The following is a 23,479-nucleotide window of genomic DNA, read 5'->3' as shown; positions in this document are numbered from 1 at the left end:
TATTTTTTTTTTTTATTGCAATATTAACAAACAGAACAAGAAGATACATACAAGAAATATAAACAATCTTTCAAAACAAAAGAGAAATTATGGTTCAGAAAGGAAAAGTTAAGAGAGGAAATGTGAAAGAAATTTAAATATATTCAACAATAGTCTAAAAGTAAGAGAAGAAAGAAAAAAAAAGAAGAAGAGGGCACAAAAGAAAAAAACATTAAGAGAGAATATTAAACATGGCACTAATTCTGGATGTTTTCATTGCTTTCTTGTTAACAGAAGTTGAAATTGTATTTAAATACATCTTCAATTCTTCTTTGAAAAAGCTAAAGTGGGGTTTACTTTTCATATATTTACATTTATGGATATGAAACTTTCCAATATATAAAAGAAGGTTTATACAAAAACATGCATTAATTAGATTCTTGTCTTTAACATAAAATCCAAAAAGAATGTGTCTATATGATAAAGAAAAGTTACATAAAACCTTTTGGACAATCAGAGCATCAATATTGTTCCAGAAAGACCGAGTAAAAAGACATTCCCAAAACAAATGATCAACAGTTTCAGAGGAGGCTTCACAAAAGAGCAGGAAGTATCAATATCATTTCTAAATTTCTTTAATAAGTATTTAACTGGATAAAATCTATGAATAATTTTATAGGATATTTCTTTAACTTTATTAGTTAGAAAGAATTTCTGAGGAAGTGACCAAACATATGACCATTTAATATCATCAAAAAGGTTATTCCAATAAGAAATGGAGGAAGGAATTGAAGTAACAGGGTCCAAAAATAATGACCTAATTTTATAATTGGATTTATGTATTGAAAAACAAACAGAACCAACCACAGTAGATTCAGGGCTAGGGGAGAAACAGAAGTCACTGTAGCACTATTATTGTTTCTAAACAGCATACAGATTTCCAAAGAGATGGCCTTGAAAACTATATTAAATTCTTTACTAGATACTGGGAATTGGTATCCTGAAACAAAATCGAATAATTAAATAAATTACCTTCACTATCAAATAGCTGGTTTACTAATATCACCCCATTATTGAACCAGTTTTCAAGAAATAAAGATTTCCTCTTATGAAGAATATTACAGTTGTTCCAAATTAAAAAATTGTGTGGCGAGAAATTATGCTTGTAAATAAGTTTCCAAGCCATAAGCATCTGCTGATGATAATTGGAAAGTTTGACAGGAAGTTTACTAATTGAATAATTGCACATTAAAAGAAAATGTATACCTCCTAATTGAGAAAAAATATATCTTGGGATTATACTCCAAATAGAAGATTGATTGTGAAGGAAACGTTTAAGCCAATTAATTTTTAAGGTATTGTTAAGAGAATCAAAATCAATGAAATTTAAGCCACCTTTATTATAAGAATTCAAAATAACTGATTTTCTAATACTCAAATGGAATACTAATTCCCTAAGTATTTCCATTTCCGATGCCTTACACAGAAACCTGTCAATCAGGGTCAAGGGTGGGATTATGCTATGGGGCGTGTTTGTCTTGGGAAGTGACGTCAAGAGGTGACTTGACAGTCGACGGTCAAGAGGTGATGCCCTGAACAGACGCCGGTTTATCAAATCAAATCAAATCAAATCACTTTATTGTCACACTACCATGTACACAAGTGCAACAGTAGGTGAAATTCTTGTGTGCAGTTCCGAGCAACATAGCAGTCATGACAGTGATGAGACATATACCAATTACAATAAACAACATACTTACACAACACAATTTACAAATCAAATGTACACATACTTACACAACACAATAATTATATACAATGTACAGTAAACAATACACACAATATACAATACAATAAGTAGGAGTATATGAAATATATATATATATATCTATGAAGTAGTATATTGAGGAGAATATGTTCACAGTCCAGTGTGAGATTATAGATGAATAAAGTGCAGTGCTAATTATTGATCCTGATAGACTGTAGTGATGTCACTTCCCAAGACAAACACCCCATAGCATAATCCCACCCTTGACCCTGATTGACAGGTTTCCGTGTAAGGCATCAATGGAAATACTAAGGGAATTAGTATTCCATTTGAGTTTTGGCTGGCTACATACGTGATGCTGAGAAAGTGAAAAAGCAGGCGTGGTAATTGAAATTGCTATTTAAATATGACAGGGCCAAAACTCGTAAGATATGGGAAACACAGTTGCAAACGGACTTTGCTTTTCCATTTGAAATCTGGCAGTCACTGTGCGTTAAGCTTAAGCGAAAATGCAAACGGTAATGCGCGATTTGCAATTGCGTTTGGATTATGTCACATTTTATGCGTCCACAAATTGAAAACGCAATTGCAAATACAATTTGCAATTCCTTTTGAATAATGTCCGGAATATCATTCCATATTCTATTGTGATGTACAGCTTCCAAATGTTAAATATATAATGAGTTGAGTTTGAAATGCACTTGATGTTGATCCATGTTAAGAAAAAATTAAGCACCCTAATGAAAATTAATATTGGTTTTATTATAGTAATATTGTAGTAATCATGACTGAAGTAACCATGACAGCTTAAACCATGATTTTGATACAATTAACCATGGTTTTACTACAGTAATATGGTTTTATTATAGTAAAATTTTAGTATCCAGGACAGTGTGAATCATAGTTAATTTGTGGCTACTATGGTTTTCCAAAGGGCAAACCTGTTGAAGTGTTTGTTACCAAGTTGAGTGTTCTTATTTTGGATTTGGAATTATTTTTTTTTCCTTAACATAGCAAGTACCGAACCATACCGAAACTGTGGCCCTTAAAACCGTGAAACAAACCGAACTGTTTGGCTTTACTAACTGTTTGAACTGTTACACCCCTAATATATAAATATATATATACACACTGATCAGCCACAACGTTAAGACCCCCTGCCTAATATTGTGTAGGTCCCCCTCGTGCCGCCAGAACAGCGCCAACCCGCATCTCAAAATAGCCTTAGAAGATTATATTCTTCTCACTACAATTGTACAGAGTGGTTATCTGAGTTACAATAGACTTTGTCTGTTCAAACCAGTCTGGACATTCTCTGTTCACCTCTCTCATCAGCAAGGCGTTTTCATCTGCAGAACTGCCGCTCACTGGATGTTTTTGTTTTTGGCACCATTCTGAGTAAACTAGAGACTGTTGTGTGTGAAAATCCCAGGAGATCATCAGTTACAAAAATACTCAAACCAGCCCATTTTTTCCGTGGAACACAAAAGTAGATATTTTTGAAGAATCATTTGGGCTGTATGCTATTACAGTGGCAGTTCAAAGCTACAAAGAGAACAGGGGAAAAAAATAATCTTAAAGGTATGAAATTAGTTGTTTTTCACTGATAATCTAGCCCTAGTATCCAGATTTTATTAATTTTTTTAAATGGTGTGTTGATGCATTCATGTAACAGCGGCATTGTTTCTCATGTTTGTAGAAGCTGAACATGATGCAACAGTATTGAATTCTGATTATTAATATCCTGTTATGTTTGGGTCATTGACCCATTTAAGAGTTAGATTCGCTTTTCATTGTTTTTTTCTAATCTTATAAATCTATATTAATTTAATCTTGTATTTGGTCAAAATCGCAACAAAGAATAAATGATTAACCCTCGGATTGGCCCGCCGGCTGGCCCGCAAGAAATAAATAATTATCAAAATATCAACAACTACAGTCTTAACCAACACAAAATAGGTATTAAAGCTTATAAGCTGGACTTTACAGTACATGTAGGCATTATACCCAAAACCGAACAAGTGCTTTGAAATTGGCAGACAATTCAGAAGTGTTCAGTTTTGTTAATTTATTAATAGTTTTGGACTGTACCTATTAATCGTTAAGAACATCAAACTGATCAAGCAGCCATGTGTCATATGTCGTTGGAACGTTCTCAGAGAGTAGAATACAAACAGCCTATTTGTTTTTCTCGCAGACAAAAAATATAGTGAGTAATGGCTGAGTGCATGTCTTTGACATATATGTTACATTTAAACAGGTGTTGCTTATAAACGGTGTTTTCATTTAAATGTTCACGAAAAATAAAGAGAACAAAATATCACAAACCATTACTTCGATGAGCGCCTGTGGAGGCTGCACGCTACTCTCCACAGCATCCGCGCTCAACTCACCATGTGCCCCACCGAAATCGAGAACCAAATTATAGTGACCACGAGGAGGTTACCCCATGTGACTCTATCCTCCCCAGCAACCGGGCTAATTTGGTTACTTAGGAGACCTGGCTGGAGTCACTCAGTACACCCTGGATTTGAACTTGTGACTCCAGGTGTGGTAGTCAGCGTCTTTACTCACTGAGCTACTCAGGTCCCCATTAGTTAACATTCTTAAACGAACAGCTGTAATATTAGATCATTGGCTTATGCACGTTGTGAAATACACACATCTTTTCAGTGCATTTTTATAAATCTCATAAATTTGGCTTATCTATTGAACATTTTGAACAATGTCCTGGCTGTTTGGATATGTTAAATAACTTTTACTTGGTGAATTCCATTAAGAACAGGCTGTTGCTCTTGGTCTTGCACTTTTCATTCAGTTGTTTTCAATAAATATGTCTGTTTTCTCTTGCGTTGATTCAGCAATTGCATGTCATGTTCTATATTTAATGTACAATGATTATAATGCAAGGCAAGCGTGTTGCAGATAAATGCTGCTTTTAGGCAGAATTTACAGTTTGATTTGGCGGTTGTTGGAATAGAATAAGTATTTTAAATGGGCCTCATTAACACGCTATGTTTTTTGACTGAGAAGTTCATACTTTTTAGACAAGTTGACTAGTCGTCTCCAAAATTTTCATTCAAACATCAGTGAAATTAGTCGTTCCGTACATCCCAAATATCTACTGTATCATACAAGATCATTTTTTGGCAGAAACTGCGTAACGATTCTAAAAAATGTCTTAATGATAGCAGAAGGGCTTGGAACAATATGAGGCTGAATAAATAATGACAGAATTTTCATTTTTTATGTGCTATTCCTTTTAAAGGAAAAAAGGTAGAATAAACGATCGAGAGAGAGAGAGAGAGAGAGAGAGAGAGAGAGAGAGAGAGAGAGAGGTAGTAAACAGCCAGGCCTATCAAAAGCCACAGGCTTCTCTAAATTCTATCTTCACTCTCCTCTCCCGGGTTCTCTCGCGCTCTCTCTTTCGATCCCTGGTCGAGCGAATGATTGACAGCCTGAGGGTTTTATTGGGCACCAGAGAGCGAGAGAGTCAAGGTCTGAGTTGTCATGGCAACAAGCCGATTGGGCCCTCCGCCGCTCTACCTGAGTGCAGTAGAGTCGTGCTGGCTTGCACAGTGTGTGTGCGCAAGTTACCAACGACTACTAAAACCATCCTTTCTTAGTGATGGGTGGCTGGTCATTGTGCCCAGTAATATTTGTATACCGGTAGTTTATTTATCTGTGTTTTAATCAAAGTACTCATCTGCCCACCTTCTCTATTTCCACACGTACATATACTGTGACAATAGAGCTGGAGCCAATGTGCTGGTTAAACCTACACCAGCCTCTGTGTAAACAAAATCTCACCGGCCCGATCTGTCTCTTAGCCTCTCCCTCCCCTTAACCAAACACACTCACCAATCCGTCCACTGCATGCATACACCATGACTGGCCGGACCTCACCTGTTATCTGCCCAGCGCCAGCCTCCTGTCCTGTTTTTCCTCATCTATGAGAAAGTGTGTCCTTCTGAAGAGATAATATGTGAATCTATGGGGTTTCGTATCTTGTGATTTGTGTTATGTTTTTACAAGTGTGTTAAAGCAATGGCTTACCCATGATAAAATTTTGCGTGACTGTTATATCGTTTCTGTCAAGAACCAGCACTTTGAAGTCAGGTACTCTTAGACATAAGAATGCGAGTAATCAATTACTTGAAAGAAAGAAAATTAAGTTCAACTTTCCACCTTTTGAAACCTTTTCGTTTTTATTTCAAAATGAGCACTATGCATAAACGACTAGATTAAAAATAAACAAAATCAAATTGCACTCCCACATAGAAACATACTTACTTATCACTTTATTAGGAACACTTGTACACCTACTTATTAATGCAATTATCTAATTAGCCAATCGTTTGGCAGCAGTGCAATGCATAAAATCATGCAGATATGGGCCAGGAGCTTCAGTTAATCAACCATCAGGATGGGGAAATTGTTTTATTTCAGTGATTTCGACCGTGGCATGATTGTTGGTGTCAGACGGGCTTGTTCGAATATTTCTGTAACTGCTGATTCCCTGAGACTTTAACGCACAACAGTTTCTAGAATTTACTCAGAATGGTGCCAGAAACAAAAAACACCCAGTGAGTGGAAGTTCTGTGGATTGAAATGGCTCGTTGATTAGAGAGGTCAACAGAGAATGGCCAGACTGGTTTCAGCTAACAGAAAGGCTACAGTAACTCGGATAACCACTCTCTATAATTGTAGTGAGCATAATATCATCTCAGAATGCACAACACATCTTGAGGCAGATGGGCTACATCAGCAGATGACCACATTGGGGACTTTATTATGACCATAGTGCTCCTAATAAAGTGCTCAGTGAGTGTTCATTCCAAGTCTTCTGAAGCAATAATACCACTACAAATACTGACAGAACTTTCTTTTTGGGGGAACTGTTCCTATAACAACGTCATGCATACACAGCGCCAACCAATGCATTGAGGTGTAACGGCAGCATTTAGTCGGTTTCATTGCTGCCCACAGTAGGCAAAAACATGTAGAAAAATAAAATTGATAGATTCGAGTAGTGTTGTACTAGTCGAATATTTAAAGCTGAACGCGTACTCAATTACTCGATTACTCATGCACATCCATAATAGCTTTGCAAGAGGAACAGAAATGTCAGTTTTCATCTAGATGCGTTGTGCCAGTTTTTACAGCACATCTTGTAAACGAATGAGTCGTGTTTATAAAAATGTGTGCATCCTGGGGGTGAGATAATGTCCAGGAGGGAGTTTAGTCTCTTTGTCTTTGTACCTGCAGGGGTCGGCTCCTGATGCTTTCTCACCAGGGAACCTCTCTGTGTGTGTGTGTGTGTGTGTGCGTGCGTGCGTGTGTGCGTGCGTGCGTGCGTGCGTGCGTGCGTGCGTGCGAGTTGACATCCCTGACTAACCAAGGCCACAAGAGACCACCCAAAATTTCACTTTAACAAATCACAAAGTTAAAACCGAAGCACTGTTTTGTCATATTTTTGTGTGTGTGCTAAAGACAGAGAGTTTGTGTATCTATGTCAGTGTGTATGTTGGTGTATGGAATAGTGCCCTTTGCCCTCTCGGGGTCAGTGGAGAGTGTTCGGGCTGTTAAGGTCAGCTGCACTGAGGCGATATGCCCTCCTCCACCAAGACTAGAGGGATGGAGAGAGGGATCTGATTACAGGGTAGAGGTGGGGGCGTTAGCTTGTGTGTAATCCCCGTCTCCCCCTTCTTTACTGGCATGGGAAAGACATGACTGAGTCTGGCATTGTCTGGGGTGAAGGGGCCCTAGCCTTCAACCTAAACAACTACTCACATCTATGAAAAGACATTCTGCCTAGAGTGTATTCTATCTAGAGTGTATTTTCACTCAATATGTTGTACTGAAATTTGCTTGGTCTTTTTGTTGTGCTCACAAGGCATTTGTTAAAGATGCTTTGTGTTTGTTAGCTTGACCAGTCCGTGATGTAACAAATATCAAAATATTTAATGTCTACTTAAAATGGTTACAATTTCTCAATTAAAATGATTTGAAATCTGAAGTTATTTAACTACTTTTTTTTTTTTTTTACATAAATAAAAAAAAAAAAGTCTGAATATCTAAAATGTTAAATGTTTTCTCTTTCAGAGTGCAGCAGCAGCTCCCAGTCCTGTGATGGGTAACATGCCGCCCAACGATGGCATGCCAGGTGGACCCATGCCTCCCGGCTTCTTTCAAGTACGAGCTGCTCTCTCTCTCCTCCCCCATCTTCCTGTTCAACCTCCTCCTTTAACCCTGTGCATTTTACCATATTCTGTCCCTCACCCTTCCCCTCCTTTTCTAAGCCCTTTTAGTTCTTTTAATCCCCATCCAGATGTTTCTTCCCTGCTATCTCTCCCTCTCTGTATATCCATGTTGTCTGTCTAAATTAGTAGTTTAGTATAGTAGCAACTATTACTGACACAAACAGAGAGTTGCGGCCCCTGATCTCAGATCAGTGCCAATGCCTCGACAGTTTAATCCCAAAGGTCTATAATGTGTAAAAAAATGTGCTTGCTTGGTTTTAGCTTTTTAGCAACACATATCTAACATCATATCTGTGTATTTTACATTCAGGGCTGGTATTTGGGGAAATGCTTGGAGGCACAGTTCCCAAAAGGCCCTTTCCCAACTACAGTCCCAGTAATTTTCCTTTAGTAACTTTCTAGAAGAGAAATCTTACGAGGAATGGAACAACCATGGAGACTTTTCCTTTTTTGCATTACCGACTCACAGAAGTGCCCTCGTAGTGACGTCATCTATCAACCATTTTTCTTGTGACGTTATTTGCACGTGTGATTTTAACACCAAAATCAACAACATAGATGGAGGACGCTGGTATCGGCTACACATTTGTTAGGGCTGTTTTACACAAGCTTGGGCTGCATCCGAAAAAGAAGGCACAGTTTTTGGATGAATGGAACTCTGAACAGCTTAAAAAGCATCTTATTTCGTCCTACCTCCTTATACAGCCCCCTGAAGGCAGCATAGTCCCATTTTCAGATGCAGTCTGTGTCTTAAGGTGACAGTTTAAACTGGGTGCGATAGCTTTCCTTGGAGAGCTCCGTGCTGCTGCAGCATCAGTTAGAGATGAGACGAGTGGTCAAACCACCACGCAGCACACGCTGTCGATAAACATCTGATTATTTATATCCATCATCCAGGAAAAAATCATTGTAGTAATCCAGAAATCACTTTATTTTCTGTATAGTCACACAGTACAAACAGTAAAAATGCATTGAAAACATATCTCCCGATGAAGTTACACACACATACACAAATTTGAAACGGGTGATCCTCTTTGTATACTTTGTTGGTTTTATTTTTATTTCTGTTTAGGGAATTGTACAATTTTCTGAGTAGCAGGCTAGCGGCTAGTTGTTTATTAATGGCGGCTTTGAACTCCTCTCCTTTCTCAATGATTTGTGTGTCATAGCTTTTTGACCAATCACAGGTTAAAGCACCTCCCACAGTCTCCCACAGTCCCTATACACCCCCAAAGTACCTACTCCAGAGTAGGAGCTAAAAATCCCCCGAAAACGGTTCCGAGGAACTATTGTTCCTTATGTGCGAATGTGGCAAAGTACTAGTCCCGGGGAAAAGTACCTAAAACAGGATTTAGTACCTGCAATGGGAAAGGGCCTAAAAGGTGCCTCTGGGAGTTCCTAGGCCATATAGATCTTTTTGACCAGTTTTGACATATTTCCTAATGATAAGGATGTAGGGGCTGGACATGTCGAGCATCTCATCCGTGTTTTAAAAACAATATATCCAATAAGCTTTAGTTTACATCCACACACACATTCCACTGTACTACTCAATTCTGATCCGGTTACCTTGGGAATCTGCAAAACAGTCTCAATACTTACCTGCTTTTGCACTGACTTAAGAATCGAAAGATGATCTAACTGACAATGTTAATCCATAACCAGCCGACAAACCAGCATACAGCACATCGTTGGCTTTGCTTACGACCAGGCTGGAGCCACAAGTATAATGTGGATGAATGAGAATCAAGCCAGTAAATGATCACAATATTTTAATATTTCTAATCAAAATACACTAAATATAAAAAATAAAGGAACACAAACTCATATAGAGCAGACATTTAGTTGAACATTAGATAGCAAGGGTTATGGTTAGGGTTAGACCCAGGTAGAGCATCAGACTAAATAGAACATAGAGTTAAACATTAAATAGAGTAGATAGAACATTTAGTAGAATTTCAGATAGAAGGGCAGGTAGAGCATCAGTCTAGATAGAGCATAGATTATAACACTAAAATTAGTAGATAAGACATCTAGTAGAATTTCAGATAGCGTGGCAGATAGAATATTGTGTGGAACATTAGAGAGAGGGGCAGGAAGAGCATCAGACTTGATAGAACATCTAGTAGGATTTCCGATAGAGCAGCAGATAAAGCATCAGACTTGATAGAACATCAGATAGAGTAGATAGAACATCTAATTTAAGTTACGATAAGGTGGCATGTAGAGGTAACAGATAGAGCATCAGAATAGATAGAACATCTAGTAGGATTTCAGATAGGGTGGCAAGTAGAGCAAATGGAACATTTAGTAGAACATCAGATGGAGTAGATAGGACATTTAGTTGAAGTTCAGATAGGGTGGAAGATAGAATATTTAGTAGAACATCAGAGGGGCAGGTAGAGCATCAGACTAGATAGACGATCTAGTAGTTTAGATAGAGCAGATAACCTTAAGTAGAACACCAGACAGAGTAGATAGAACATTAGTATAATTTCAGATAGGGTGGCAGAGTAATGGAGCAGATAGAAGATTTAGTAGAGCAGCAGATTCAGAATGTAGTGGTTTAACAGATGTTGCATCAGATAGAATTACACGTAGAGCATCAGTTAGGGTCTCCCATAATGCTGCAGTCTCTGAAATGAGCATCAGGTAGAGTGTCACATAGAACAGAGACATGGTCTCAGAGTCGAGAAGGAAAGTGTTACTGTTGCATGAGCCGTGTTCAGAGCAGGGAGCGATCTGACTGTTGTGTGAGTGACATTGCATTCTATAAATAGGGCCTGTGTGCATAAGAGCAGGAGAGAAAGAGAGAACTAAGAAAGGGAGGAAGAGGGAGGACTTTGTGCTCCACTGCAGTAATTCCCTCATGGTAGCAGCCCAGGGCATGGCAGCAGAGAGGCATGGAGAGAGTGAGGAAAGAAAATGAAAGAGGAAGGAAGAGAGGGATGGCAATGAGGCAACAATTGCAAAAAGACTGGCTCCCCCAGGCCCACATCCCTTCCATGTATGCTTCCCGATTCTCTGCAAGAAGTTGCTGTGGTCTGGTGACACCAATTATATCTTGGCATATATCCTAGTGGCCACTATATCACTCTTTCACACCTCTCAAGAGCTAACTACCACTCTCTCCCACTCGCCACGGCTGCTGGACACAGTAATGCTAATAATTGGGAGCTGCTCTCTTTGCATCTGTTTTTAATACAAGTGGAGTGTGCAGTTGAAACATGTTATGATCTGTGTGGATTTCGTAAGCGGACATTTGCGCATTGACAAATGTTTTGTTCTTCCCCTACGTTTTCCATAAGCCTTCTTTGACATTTGTTTCTCTTTGTCTTCTATTTCATCTTTTATTCCTTGTTTCACATTCTCTTTTTGTTGGTTGTCAGGCCCACTTGCTTTTTTTCCTGCGTTGATTTGTGGGGAAAATCTGCAGAATTGAATTTAAAATAGTAAAGTGTGTTGAACAGAGCTGATAGCTCATCCAGAGACAGCTTTAAGTAAGCTATTCATAGGTTTATTTCCCCCTAAGTGTAAACCCCACATAGCAATATTGGCTTAACCAATTCTCTGATTTTGGGACGTCATTATATTCACAATTTCATTTGGTGACACTAATGCAGATATTACACACATAAACATGCAAGGAGCACAGAATGTGCAAAGTTACTGTTCTACTGAGAACAGTTCAGTTGAGTACAGTTTCTGCAAAGTTCTTTGCATGCTGATTACGTGTCAACCTGGTCATAAATGATTTCTACTCGTATATGTTATGTTTTTTGATGGTTTGCAATGAGCATGTTTTAGTGTAAAAAGCGTAGCAAAGTGAGCAATGCATTATAGCTATTCTGTGATTACTGTTACAGCAGTTAACTTGAAAAAACTTTTAGGTATTGGAGCCGTTCAACCCAAGCATGCTTGCCTGTGCATCTGTTTGTGTCTCCAGCACACAGATGCAGTGGTGTTAATTAACACAGATGACCTCAGTTGCTGCCATGTGATCGGTGCAGTTTTACGAGAGAGGGATGGAGGTGAAGAGGGCTAAATCCTCCCATACACCCCCCCCCTTCCTCCAGACTCTCCTAATCTGTACCTCGTAGGCCCAGAAGCCCAGTAACCTCCTGCAGAGAGAGGAGACGGAGAGTTTAGGGAGAGAAACGCAAAGATTGTTCGCTGCCGTCTGGCCGGAATTGATAGTATTTTTTTTTTTTTAATTATTCCCTCCATTGCATGGGTTAGACTTGTTCAATAATTTTCATGCGAAACTTCACCGCACCAGCTTCTCTTGGGAAGACGCATAGGGGGGAAGCAAAGTTGAGGAGTAAAAAAAATCAAATAAAAATAGTTAAGTTTAGCTGGAAACATCTGAAATGCATGGGTTTGTTTTGAGGAAGAAGGTGGTAGAATTTCATCAGTCGTTCTCCCACAAAAACCTCTTGAAAACCAACATAATTAGGAGAGAACTGAAAGACTGGCAGTGAGTGAGAGTTCCATCAAGGTTAAAAGGACTGAAGGATGTTGTTCAGACTTGCGAAGTGCAGGAGTCTTGGGATATTGATATAAGTGTCCAACACTATACATTGTTTTTGTCCTTTTAACATAGACATGTCCCCATGGACAAATTTAAATTAATTGTCAATCATGCTGGGAAAATTTTGTGGGTGGGGGGGATTTTTAACCCCATTTCTCCCCAATTTGGCATGCCCAATTAAAAATGCTCACTAGGTCCTCGTAGTGGCTTATTCAGTCCGTGCATCTTATCACATGGCTTGCTTTACGTGTTAATATGGAGACTTACTGTGCATTCAGACCAGAGGAGGCGAGAGTGTCAAAATTCACTCTAGCTGCCCTGCCAACAATGCTATTGAAGATTTATGGATGCTCTGACGTAGTTGAAATAGGTGGCAACGTTCATTCGTAATGCTTGATTTTTGTGAACTATATTTAAAGGGGCTGCTAAACATCGAGACATGTCGACCGTTATCTTTTTGCCGACCTATCACAAGTAGCGTATATCCTCATGAAATCTTTTAAATGTGAAAGTAAGAAATCGATCGATGGCAGAAAGTAATTAAAATGATGGTTGTTTGTTACCAAAATAAACAAAATAAAATACATATATTCCTGTAAGCAAACAGGGACAGATCGTATATTACGGGAAAACCAACCACAGTAATAATTTGTTTCTCCTCCATTTTGTCTTCGGAACTAATGTTTGGTTGGAACCAAAGTTTACATTGTTGTGTTCTCTAAACTTCACTAGAGCGGAGCACTTTTATATTCCAATAGGTTGCCGCCAAACCGTGTCAAAGCTCATTACCATAATGTTGCCGGCACTTTAACTTTCCTCTGATGCCCAAAAGCCCAAGATGCGCCGACCACTGACTCGTCGCCGAGAGAAGCTGGCTGCCATAGTAAATTCATGACTTCCGGTCAATTTGATTCTCTCGATGCCTCTGGTCTGAATGCACCATTAGCGCATGTGGAGGCTCACGCTGTTCCCCGCACACTACTCGCCACCCTCCCCATCGAGAACGAGAAACACTGCCGCGGCCACGAGGAGGGTGAGCCATGTGACTCTACCCTCCCTAGGAAACAGGCCAATTTGGCCATCAGCACACCCTGAATTCGTACTCGTGACTCCAGGGGTGGTAGTCAGCGTCATTGCTTGCTGAGCTACCCAGGGCCTCAAACATTTAGTTTTTTAAAGGTAAAGAAGCACATTTTATGATTCCAGTGTTATCAGATTTTACTGCTGATTTGAAAATTGATCTTTGATCGTAATCTTCACCAACCGTTTTGGAGATTCCGGTCTTTCCACATTCAGTTAGATAGGAGCTGCACTTTCATGACTTGAAATAGCTTTCCGAGAACATTCCAAATATGGCCGCCATTGGACTGACTTGCTAGAAAGACTTTGACTCCAACCAGAACTGTATGATTTTTGTGACGTTCCGTTAACAGTTCTTGAACGTATTATGTATTCTTACAGCTATTTAGTGATGGCGCATGTTGCAATGCTTTTTTTGGTGGCATGATTAACACAAACATACAGCACTCCTAGTCTGATTTGTAAATAAATATCTCTTATGAACCGGTTCTTTGTAATGAATCAGTCAAAAAGACCTTAAGATATGTTTGAATAAGTCAAGCAACTCGCTCAATGAATCGGTTGTAGTGGATCTTGCTTTATTCACTGAACCTTAAGAACTACACAAACTTTTAATCATGTCAAACTCGAAATTAACTGAGAACTGTTACAGTATTACGAGTACTCTTGGCTCATGAAACTCAAATCAGTAACTACCAATTGGATGTTCATATGACAACGTGTAGATACATAGTGGGCTAAAGCACATAACTGTTAAGCAGAAGGTTGTTGGTTCGAACCCTACAGCCACCACCATTGTGTCCTTGAGCATGGCGGTTGCTGCAGGGGGATTGTCCCTGTAATAAGGGCTCTGTAAGTTGCATTGGATAAAAGTGTCTGCCATTGCATTGCGTGATGTAAATGTAAATGGTGTAATTGAACATTGGCTTAAATATCCTTGTCCATATTCAGTGTAGCTGTGTACGAAGCACCGCCAACACAGTGGTCACTGCCAAAACAATAAACTTCGTATTGGTTAACGCAGCGAAATTTGCCTGTCAAAGTTCACCAAACTTGAACTCAAAACCTGCGAGGGGAAATTCTTCACCACCAGAAGTCCATCATGTGAAATACACGATCTTGCGGATTCTCATTGCAGAATTTGGCCATGCGAAGGTATGTGTGACCGCGCTTTAACACTGGCTATAATAATATTACCTTTGAGGCCCCTGCCATATTGGTTCTTTTTAGATGATGTCAAGTCAGAGCTGAGAATTCCAAGTTTACAACTTGTAATTGCAAGTTGAACGAAGATGTGACTGGGTTTTACAAGTCGAAATCAAAATTGACGTGAATGCACCAGTAGGCCATGTCCACACTACAAGTTCACAACTTTTATGCCTCTCATCCACAATGGAGCGGCATTTCTACCACCGAAAATTGAGCATTTAAAAATGCTTTCCAATACCACATACTTCGAGCATGATGATGTTAGGAAACTGGAAATAGAGTTAGTGTGGATGTGGCCTTAAATTTCCATCCTTAACTATAGCTACAGGATATAGGTACATGGAAGGTTTTGATTGAGTGTGATTTCCTTTTGCATCATTTGGAGTCATTTCAGAGGTCAAAGTACCATTTGGAGGCACTCAAGCTTAAAGGGGTAGTTGACCTAAAAATTTAAATTTTCATCAGTTATTAATCATCATGTTTTACATTTAAAAAAAAAGTGGTCACAATTTTTTTTAAATGTACACAGACAAAATAAAATATGCATTGTGTTGCTGTTCCATGCTTTGTTTTGCTTGGTGCTTTGTGTCCCGGCAGTCACTCAGTAGTAGCTACACACTGCCCCCTTTTTGTTGGTAAGCAGCATTGCATCCTTGCAACACTTGAATTCAGTGATAGTTGCTGTCCTCTATGCCACTGTCCCTCTAGGAATACTATGTGCCATTCCTTTTCTCGGTGGGAGGGGCTTCTCTAGATGGGGTTGTAGTTCTGTGCCAAGCCGTTATCTCCTTAGCTTGGTAGAAAATTATTTTATTAATTGCTTCATTTAACACATACCCCCTCCTCACCCAAGAAAAATACATGCAATCCTGCCCAAGTTGTTCCTCAGTTACTCTACAGGGATGTAGAGCAGGAACATGCTTCTCGGTTAAGGCCATATGCCTCTCTCGCTTGCCCATGGTGGGAGGCCTCGTGGTGGAGCTCTGTTAAAGGGTAGTAATGCAGAGGCTGCCTCTGCTGCCTAGCCAAGTAGTAGAAGGAATTTTTTTTTAGATTTACTACCCTAAATAGGCGTGAACATGATCAGAGTTCATCAGCTGGTCTTTGTTATAGTGACATAATATGATTGCATAGTACATTACTAAATGTAGGGTACATGTAGTACATTGAACATTGCATCATGAGTTGCATGACTAATTTACTGGCTTCTGTACATTGGTTTTCTTTTTTTAGGGTAGTGTCTCATTGTCCTGTCTTTTTCCTGTCTGTTTTTCAGGGCCCACCCGGATCACAACCATCCCCACATGCACAGCCCCCTCCACACAACCCCAACAACCCCATGATGGGTCCACACGGCCAGGTAAGACCAGCGCCCCTTGTGGTCCTGCTTTGTCTTCCTCTTCTTTTTTTTTATCACTCACCTTTTTTCACACTTATTTTCACTTATTTCACGCTATCTGATTTTTTTTTCCACACTCTTTATTCTGCTCTTTCTCTCAATCTTTCTTTCGCACTGTTTTTCGAGTTTTTATTTTGCACTCAGTCTTTCAGGTTTTCTTTCTGGCACACTTTCACTGTTTTTTTCTTTTGCACCTTCATTCACTTTAGCGAAAATTTAAATCATGAAAATTGAGGCTGATATAACTCATAACTTCCGCTTCATTCTTCACACTAAAAATGGAAGGCCAGGTCAAGAACATTGCATTGTGGGAGAACAGTATTCTTCTTAGTGTGCTTTGTTGTATACTGTACCATTTATCAAAATCTAGTATATCATCTGGCTATTACATGCATAGAAAAAATTGTCATACTGTGTATACATACTATATACTGCACAGAAAGTGTGAGTAGCATGGTAGCAAGCTATTCCAAACATAGCCTCTCATTTTGCTTCTTGATCTTCATGGTTTTTCCCATGTCCTCCCTAGCTAGAGCACAAAGTGGTACATTACCTCATCTGTTCTCTCAGGAAACACACACACATTTCTCACAGACAGGGACTATGTTCCCAGATAAATAATGCAGGCTGTGGCCCAGCCTGTGAGGAGTGGAGGTTCATCTCTTCAGGACTCAACAGATCTGGTCCCTCCCTGCACTCAGTCCTTCATAGTCCATCAATATCCTATTAATAATGGACACACACACACACACACACACACACACACACACACAAACATGCTCTTGTGTGTACACATGCAAGCATAAACACAGGCAAGCATGCAAACACAAATACGCAAACAGCAACACACCCTTCTGTGTACACACTTGCTGCAACTTGGACCGAATAAAGACAGAGCTGGATTGGACTATTATGTAACCTCTTCACAGCCAACTACTTTACCCATCATCCTTCAAATCGTGGCTCTAATTATTTTTGTTGTCTTGCATTTTACAAGTTAATTCCTTGTATACACACCTAATATGTGCGTAAAGGGGTGGTGAGGTTTATTGGTGAAAGTTCTGTGCTGATTACTAAAAGGTTGTTGGTTCGAGCCCATCTGCAAAATGACTATTTACACTAAACCACCGCAATGCAATAAAGTGGCAAGCTATGAAAGCGATCTCTTTTATGTTATATAGCACAAAAGTCTGGTTCCGGAAGTAAAAATCTCACCATTTTTTTTCCATAAACGAAATTATTTTTAACAATAACTTGCCTACCGTGAGCTCCGAGGATATTAATCAGTGGCGCTAAAGCCATCGAAGGTTCTGCTGAAGCCATCATTCCATGCTATTTTGTCTTAATGTTTTTAAAATTGCATTAACAGTAGAATTCCTGATGAAGAACTACATTACCCATGATCCTGAGTGGGAAAACCCACCAATCAGAGAATCATAGGAAACAAAGCATGCCAAAAGAGCTCTGCAGCTCCGCCGTTTCCATGATGCACTGTGAATGGCACAGTTGAGTTGCTCTCCTCACTCGCTCAAATTACTTTTATATTTGCATAATGTATCTAAATATTTTGTAATGAAATTATAATATGTTGCTTATATACTTATGAACTTAATATAAATGTTGATCAAATGTTTTCTATTGATTATGTAATCCACAATGCTTCATGGGATTGTAGTTCATTCCCTCATTTAAGACGTTAAGTAAACAGTCTTGTACCTTTGTCTTTTTGTTTGATATGTTGCGATTCACCTTAAATCTGGTTGGTTTGGTTCTTGGCTTAAAACTGTTTTATGAAGGATTTTATGAAATCCCTATGGAAAAAGTGAAAGGGATAAATACTTCGGAACAAAAACAACTGAACGTTTTTGGCAGGCTCCGTTGCGCTCTTTTAAACATCAAATATGTTTTGATTGGCTGCGATTGTGTTGCTTCGCGCAGCATTTTTACTTCTATTTTAAACTGAAAAATTACTTATCGCAGGAAACTTCACTGGTCTTTAGTTCGTCATGTTGCTCCTGGTTTGAAAACAGTGTCACTCATCTCTTCATTTGTCTCTTTCATGGCTCTTCTCAGTTTTCTCTTCATTCTGTGTGTCTTTCTGTATATTCTTATTTAAAATGTGGCAAATTCCCACCAAACAGTTTGATAGCATGAGCATCACCTTGTCAGTGTACTTACTGAAAACTGGTATTTATGTGGTCCTTCCTTCAGCCTCAAACAGAGAAGGTCTTTTCTGTTGTGTAATTGCGCCCCCTTCTGGTAACTGTTGTATTATGCATCATAAACTCTACATATCCTGTGCTTTCTTTTCTCCCAGTTCACTTTTGTGAAGTGCCTTTAGACTATTTACTACTAGACTACCACCTGTATCTGCTTAGCAAAGTTTTGCAGTGGTGCCTTACACTTTGTTTTTTGATTTAACAGCTTTTCTGTTCTCTCCTCATAGCCTTTTATGTCTCCACGATACCCAGGTGGACCCCGCCCATCACTCCGCATGCCAAATCAGGTACTGACCCCGCCCCTTCAACCAAATGTGTTTTGCAATTCTTCACTTTTGCATATTTTATACCGGTTTTCTCTGGAATTATGCCGAGGATTTATCGTATCACTCTTTCTCTCTTTTAGCCACCTGTTGGTGTCCCAGGGTCACAGCCACTCCTGCCAAACAGTTTGGACCCCACCAGACCGCAAGGTGCCGTAGTCATTTAAAACCAGGGATTTTTTTCCCTCTTCTATTAAAGAGCTCTCTGAATTGCTCAGGGATATGTAAAATAACTGTAATTCCTCTACCCTATTAGGACATCCAAACATGGGCGGCCCTATGAGGATGAACCCACCCAGAGGAATGGGAGGCATGGGCCCACAGGTTGGCTGTCATTCTTATTATTGATGTCCCGATACTGGTCATGTACTGGTACTCGTACTCTTAAAATGCTACAAATTTGATATCACGTTATATACTAGTGAGATTATTAAACAGCAAAAAGTTGCTTTTTAATGTGATATTTAGGTCACTTGGACATGCAGCGTTTTAAATGTGAGTGCTTGTGAATGTGTGGAGCCGGTGAGTCATATACAGACTAAATATATATTTATTGAATTGGTTGCCTTTTGCGGATTAATAATACCATTGTGTCACATAGCGACTGGCTTTCCAGGGGAAGCTGTCATCGTTACATCAGAGCTCCTTGGTCAAAACAACACAGAAGCACTTCAAAATAAAAGCTCAATTTAAATGAAATAAATATGATAGATAAATAAATAGATCACTACTGTATAGTTATGTGATGTTCACTATTGATGTGACATACTATTACTACTACTACTACTACTATTGATAATAATAATAAAGCAACATAATTGTATTATATTTAAGCAATATTGCACATCTGGTATAGTCTGCTATGCAGCACTTTATTTGTCAAAAAAAAGTCCAATGTTGCATTTAGGATTGTGCTGTGAGGTTCTGAATAAAAGCACTTTATTTGATAAAAATAATGCAATATTATATTGAAAATGAATTGTTATACTTTCATTTGAATACATAATTAATTATTTAAACCCCATTTTGAAATAAACTGTTGATATTGATTTCAGAAATAAAAAATAAAACGGGTATTGGACGGTGTCGGCAAGTAATAAAAAAGTATCGGTACTCACAATCGTTTTTTTATTTTATTTTATAAATGTGTCGGGACATCCCTAATTCTTATAAATTACACTTGGTTATTCTTAGATACATACAAGCCCTGTATTGATTATATGCAGATAATAGTGCAAACACGTTATTGTAGATTAAAGGAATATTCTGTATTCAATACAAGTGTAGCTCAATCGACAGCATTTGTGGAATAATGTTGATAACCACAAAAATTAATTTTGACTCATCCCTTCTTTTCTTTAAATAAGCAAACATCGTGGTTACAGTGAGATTGAATTGATTCGACAATTGAAATGAATGGGGCCAATTGTTTGAGGGTTTGAAGGTAGAAATGCAAAGCTTATAATTTGATAAAAGCACTTACATTAATTCTTCAGTTAAAACTCATGTATTGTTTGAGCTGTAGTTGTTTAAATCATCGTTTTTACAGTGGTGTTTGGGTTTGCTGACATTAAATCATCATGGCATCTAAGCTGTAAAGTTGGCATTGGCACAGTAAAGGTTAATAAGTGATTTTTATCAAACAAAAATCTTGATAACACTCATTTATGTCTTGTGGCAATACTTTTGAAACAGTGAGTATTTTAACGTTTACTGATTCGCCCCATTCATTGTAAGTGCCTCACTGCAATCTCAATTTTTGCTTTTTTTAAAGAAAAGAAGGAACAAGTCTAAATCATTTTTTGTGGTAATCATTATGCCACAAATGCTGTCAACTTGAACTTAACTTGTATTGAACCCAGAATGTTCCTTTAAGTACAGCTACTGAATTCATAATTTATGTATAAGCTCATTCAAATTTGTAGGTACATATTAAAGTGTCAACTGAGGCATATCTTTTTCTTTGTAGAACTACGGCGGAGGAATGAGGCCTCCTCCGAACTCTCTCGGCGGACCTGGAATGCCTGGCATGAACATGTGAGTTTGCCATGGAATACACACCCACACGGTCTATACCACACTTACAACCACACGTTCATTATGCTATCTAAATGAGGTCTAAATATAGACGACATCTATGTTTTTTGTATAAGGCTGATTATATTTAACTAACCCTAACCTCCTAATGGGAGGTTTAGTCTCATTTATCTAACGGCTAATTTTGCCCTCAAAGTATAGCTAAGTAAATCCACACACATACAGTACATTGATGCTTAACATTTCCTCTCTCTCTCTCTTTCAGGGGTCCGGGAGGTCGAGGGCCTTGGCCTAACCCTAACGCAAACTCGGTAAGTGCCCCTTTCAAAAAGGTAAAACATTGTGACAACCACATTTGTTTTATATGAAGAAGAAAAAACAACTGAGATTGGTCCAATAACTTCTACTATTTCTCCCCTCAGATAGCATACTCATCCTCATCACCAGGAAACTATGTGGTGAGTTGCACACACAAAATTTTGTCATCAAACTCTTTCTACACTTCCAAAAATGTACTTTGAGAGTAATTGTTTTCTGTTCTCAACACACAGGGGCCTCCAGGAGGTGGCGGACCCCCAGGAACCCCCATCATGCCAAGCCCAGGAGGTCCGTTTGTTTTTACGTAAAACCATTGGATTTATCTAGAGTAATATCGGGAATTTCATGTCTTTTTTTTTAACGTCATTATAATAGCTCAGAAATTATACAAATTACAGAAGATTAGCTTATAATATGAAGCTCTTGTTTTGGAAAATACTGTGTTAATACATCATCTTAATAATTCTTGCCAGTGCAATTTGCTGAGCAATATTTCTTCAAGAAACTTGTTACAGACAAGACTTCTTCCTGAAACGAAATCTGTTTTCTCATAGACTCAACGAATTCCAGTGAAAACATCTACACAATGATGAATCCAATCGGCCCTGGTGGCAACAGACCGAATGTAAGTTGACAGTAGTCGCTTTTCATGCGAAATGATTCTCTGATTCACGAACATCTTCTTGAAATAAAGTTTGTAATAAGGTATCTAGCTATACACATTGATGATTTATCAGAGAAGATAAGAACAATATTTTCAGGAATACAGAATGTTCTTGGAAAATATTCAAATATATTATAAAATATTTATCTTAACAGTAGTGAAGAATAATTTTATGAATTATGTGAATCTGGCCCCAGGTGTGTACTATCGCTGTCCTGGATGGGACTAATTGTACTCTGTATTTGTAGTTCCCAATGGGGCCGGGGCCCGATGGTCCAATGGGTGGAATGGGATCGATGGAGCCACACCATATGAACGGGTCTTTAGGTAAGACTTCATTATACAAGTAGCTAATATGTACAAAGTTTGAAATAATGTAAATGTCCGAAAGGTCTATTGAAACTAAAATCATTGTCGCTTGCTGTGATTCCAGGCTCGGGTGATATGGATGGGTTGCCAAAGGTAAGAACTTGGATTTGCATGAATTTCATATTTTTGTTAACTTCTTGATAAATACAATTTACATTTAATTAGTTTTATTTGCTGCCTATATCATTAATGATCATCATTTGCACCTATCTCTGGGTGTCTAGAACTCTCCAAACAACATGGCAGGTATGAATAACCCCCCAGGGACTCCGCGGGACGACGGGGAAATGGCAGGCAACTTCTTAAACCCATTCCAAAGTGAAAGTGTAAGTATACATCACACAACTCACTCTTATTTCTCTCCTGCTTCTTGTCTCCTGTAACCACCTCGCAATGTTCTTGAAGTTTTTGGTTCTGGTCAAAACATTCCAAGTTAGCTCAGAGACAAACTCTATGGAAGAATACAAATGCTTGGCGAACGCATTGTAAGCGCATGTCCCTGTTATGCACAATGCGTGTTCTGAACCGAATGTCAACCAAATGTCAACTAGCTTAACCCTTTAAGCTCTGAGGGTGTTTTTAAAGATTTCCTGTTTCAGTGGCATACACAAAATGTAAGGCTTATAAATAAAACAAATATATATATATATTAAAAAGCAGGAGCATAATTTTTGGTATCTTTTTAAAGAAAATATTTCAAATTTTTTAATGATTATTATCAATTCTGAGACTGTTAGCCTAAGACATTTCTGAAAAATAAAGAAACTTGGAACAACAATACCTGGACTCACTTATTATTATTCTTGGGGATATTAACTAAGCAAATCTCACACGTGAACTGCCCGAATAGAAACAGCATATTACATGCCCAACCGGAGACAGAAATACATTGAATCATTGCTTCACAACAATAAAGGATGCATACCGCTCTGTCCCTAGAGCAGATTTAGGACTCTCTGGTTACTGTCTGGTTCATCTTCTTCCAACCTACTGACAGAAACTAAAATCTACTAAGCCTGTAGTAAGGACTGTAAAGAGGTGGACCAATGAAGCAGAGCTGGAACTACAAGCCTGCTTTGATTGCACTGACTTGAGTGTTTTTGAGGCTGCAGCCACTGACCTGGATGAGCTCCTGTTACATCATATATCAGTTTCTGTGAGGATATATGCATTCCTACTAGGACTTATTTAACGTTCAACAATAACAAACCATGGTTAACAGCAGAACACAGACAGCTTGGTCAGGCCAAAGAGGATGCTTATAGAGGTGTGGATAAAGTCTTGTACAATCAGGCCAGGAACACACTGAATAAGGAAATC

General features: G+C 38.7%; 1 protein-coding gene across 1 annotated transcript in view; it reads left to right on the top strand.

Moving 5' to 3' along the window:
* Positions 1-23,479, top strand: part of LOC127640987 (single-stranded DNA-binding protein 3-like) — a 103,202-nt gene that overhangs the window by 74,653 nt on the left and 5,070 nt on the right. The window contains exons 5-17 of the mRNA XM_052123722.1: positions 7,853-7,942; positions 16,107-16,190; positions 18,676-18,735; positions 18,855-18,921; positions 19,028-19,095; positions 20,741-20,808; positions 21,074-21,119; positions 21,231-21,266; positions 21,360-21,414; positions 21,681-21,751; positions 22,039-22,117; positions 22,224-22,252; positions 22,384-22,485. Of these exons, the coding sequence (XP_051979682.1) occupies positions 7,853-7,942; positions 16,107-16,190; positions 18,676-18,735; positions 18,855-18,921; positions 19,028-19,095; positions 20,741-20,808; positions 21,074-21,119; positions 21,231-21,266; positions 21,360-21,414; positions 21,681-21,751; positions 22,039-22,117; positions 22,224-22,252; positions 22,384-22,485 (855 nt within the window). The remainder of the gene's footprint in view (positions 1-7,852; positions 7,943-16,106; positions 16,191-18,675; positions 18,736-18,854; positions 18,922-19,027; positions 19,096-20,740; positions 20,809-21,073; positions 21,120-21,230; positions 21,267-21,359; positions 21,415-21,680; positions 21,752-22,038; positions 22,118-22,223; positions 22,253-22,383; positions 22,486-23,479) is intronic.

Source organism: Xyrauchen texanus, chromosome 50 (genome assembly GCF_025860055.1).
Source record: "Xyrauchen texanus isolate HMW12.3.18 chromosome 50, RBS_HiC_50CHRs, whole genome shotgun sequence".
NCBI classification, from domain to species: domain Eukaryota; kingdom Metazoa; phylum Chordata; class Actinopteri; order Cypriniformes; family Catostomidae; genus Xyrauchen; species Xyrauchen texanus.
The sequence above is the reverse complement of the archived record's forward strand: the minus strand, read 5'-3'. Positions and strand labels throughout refer to the sequence as shown.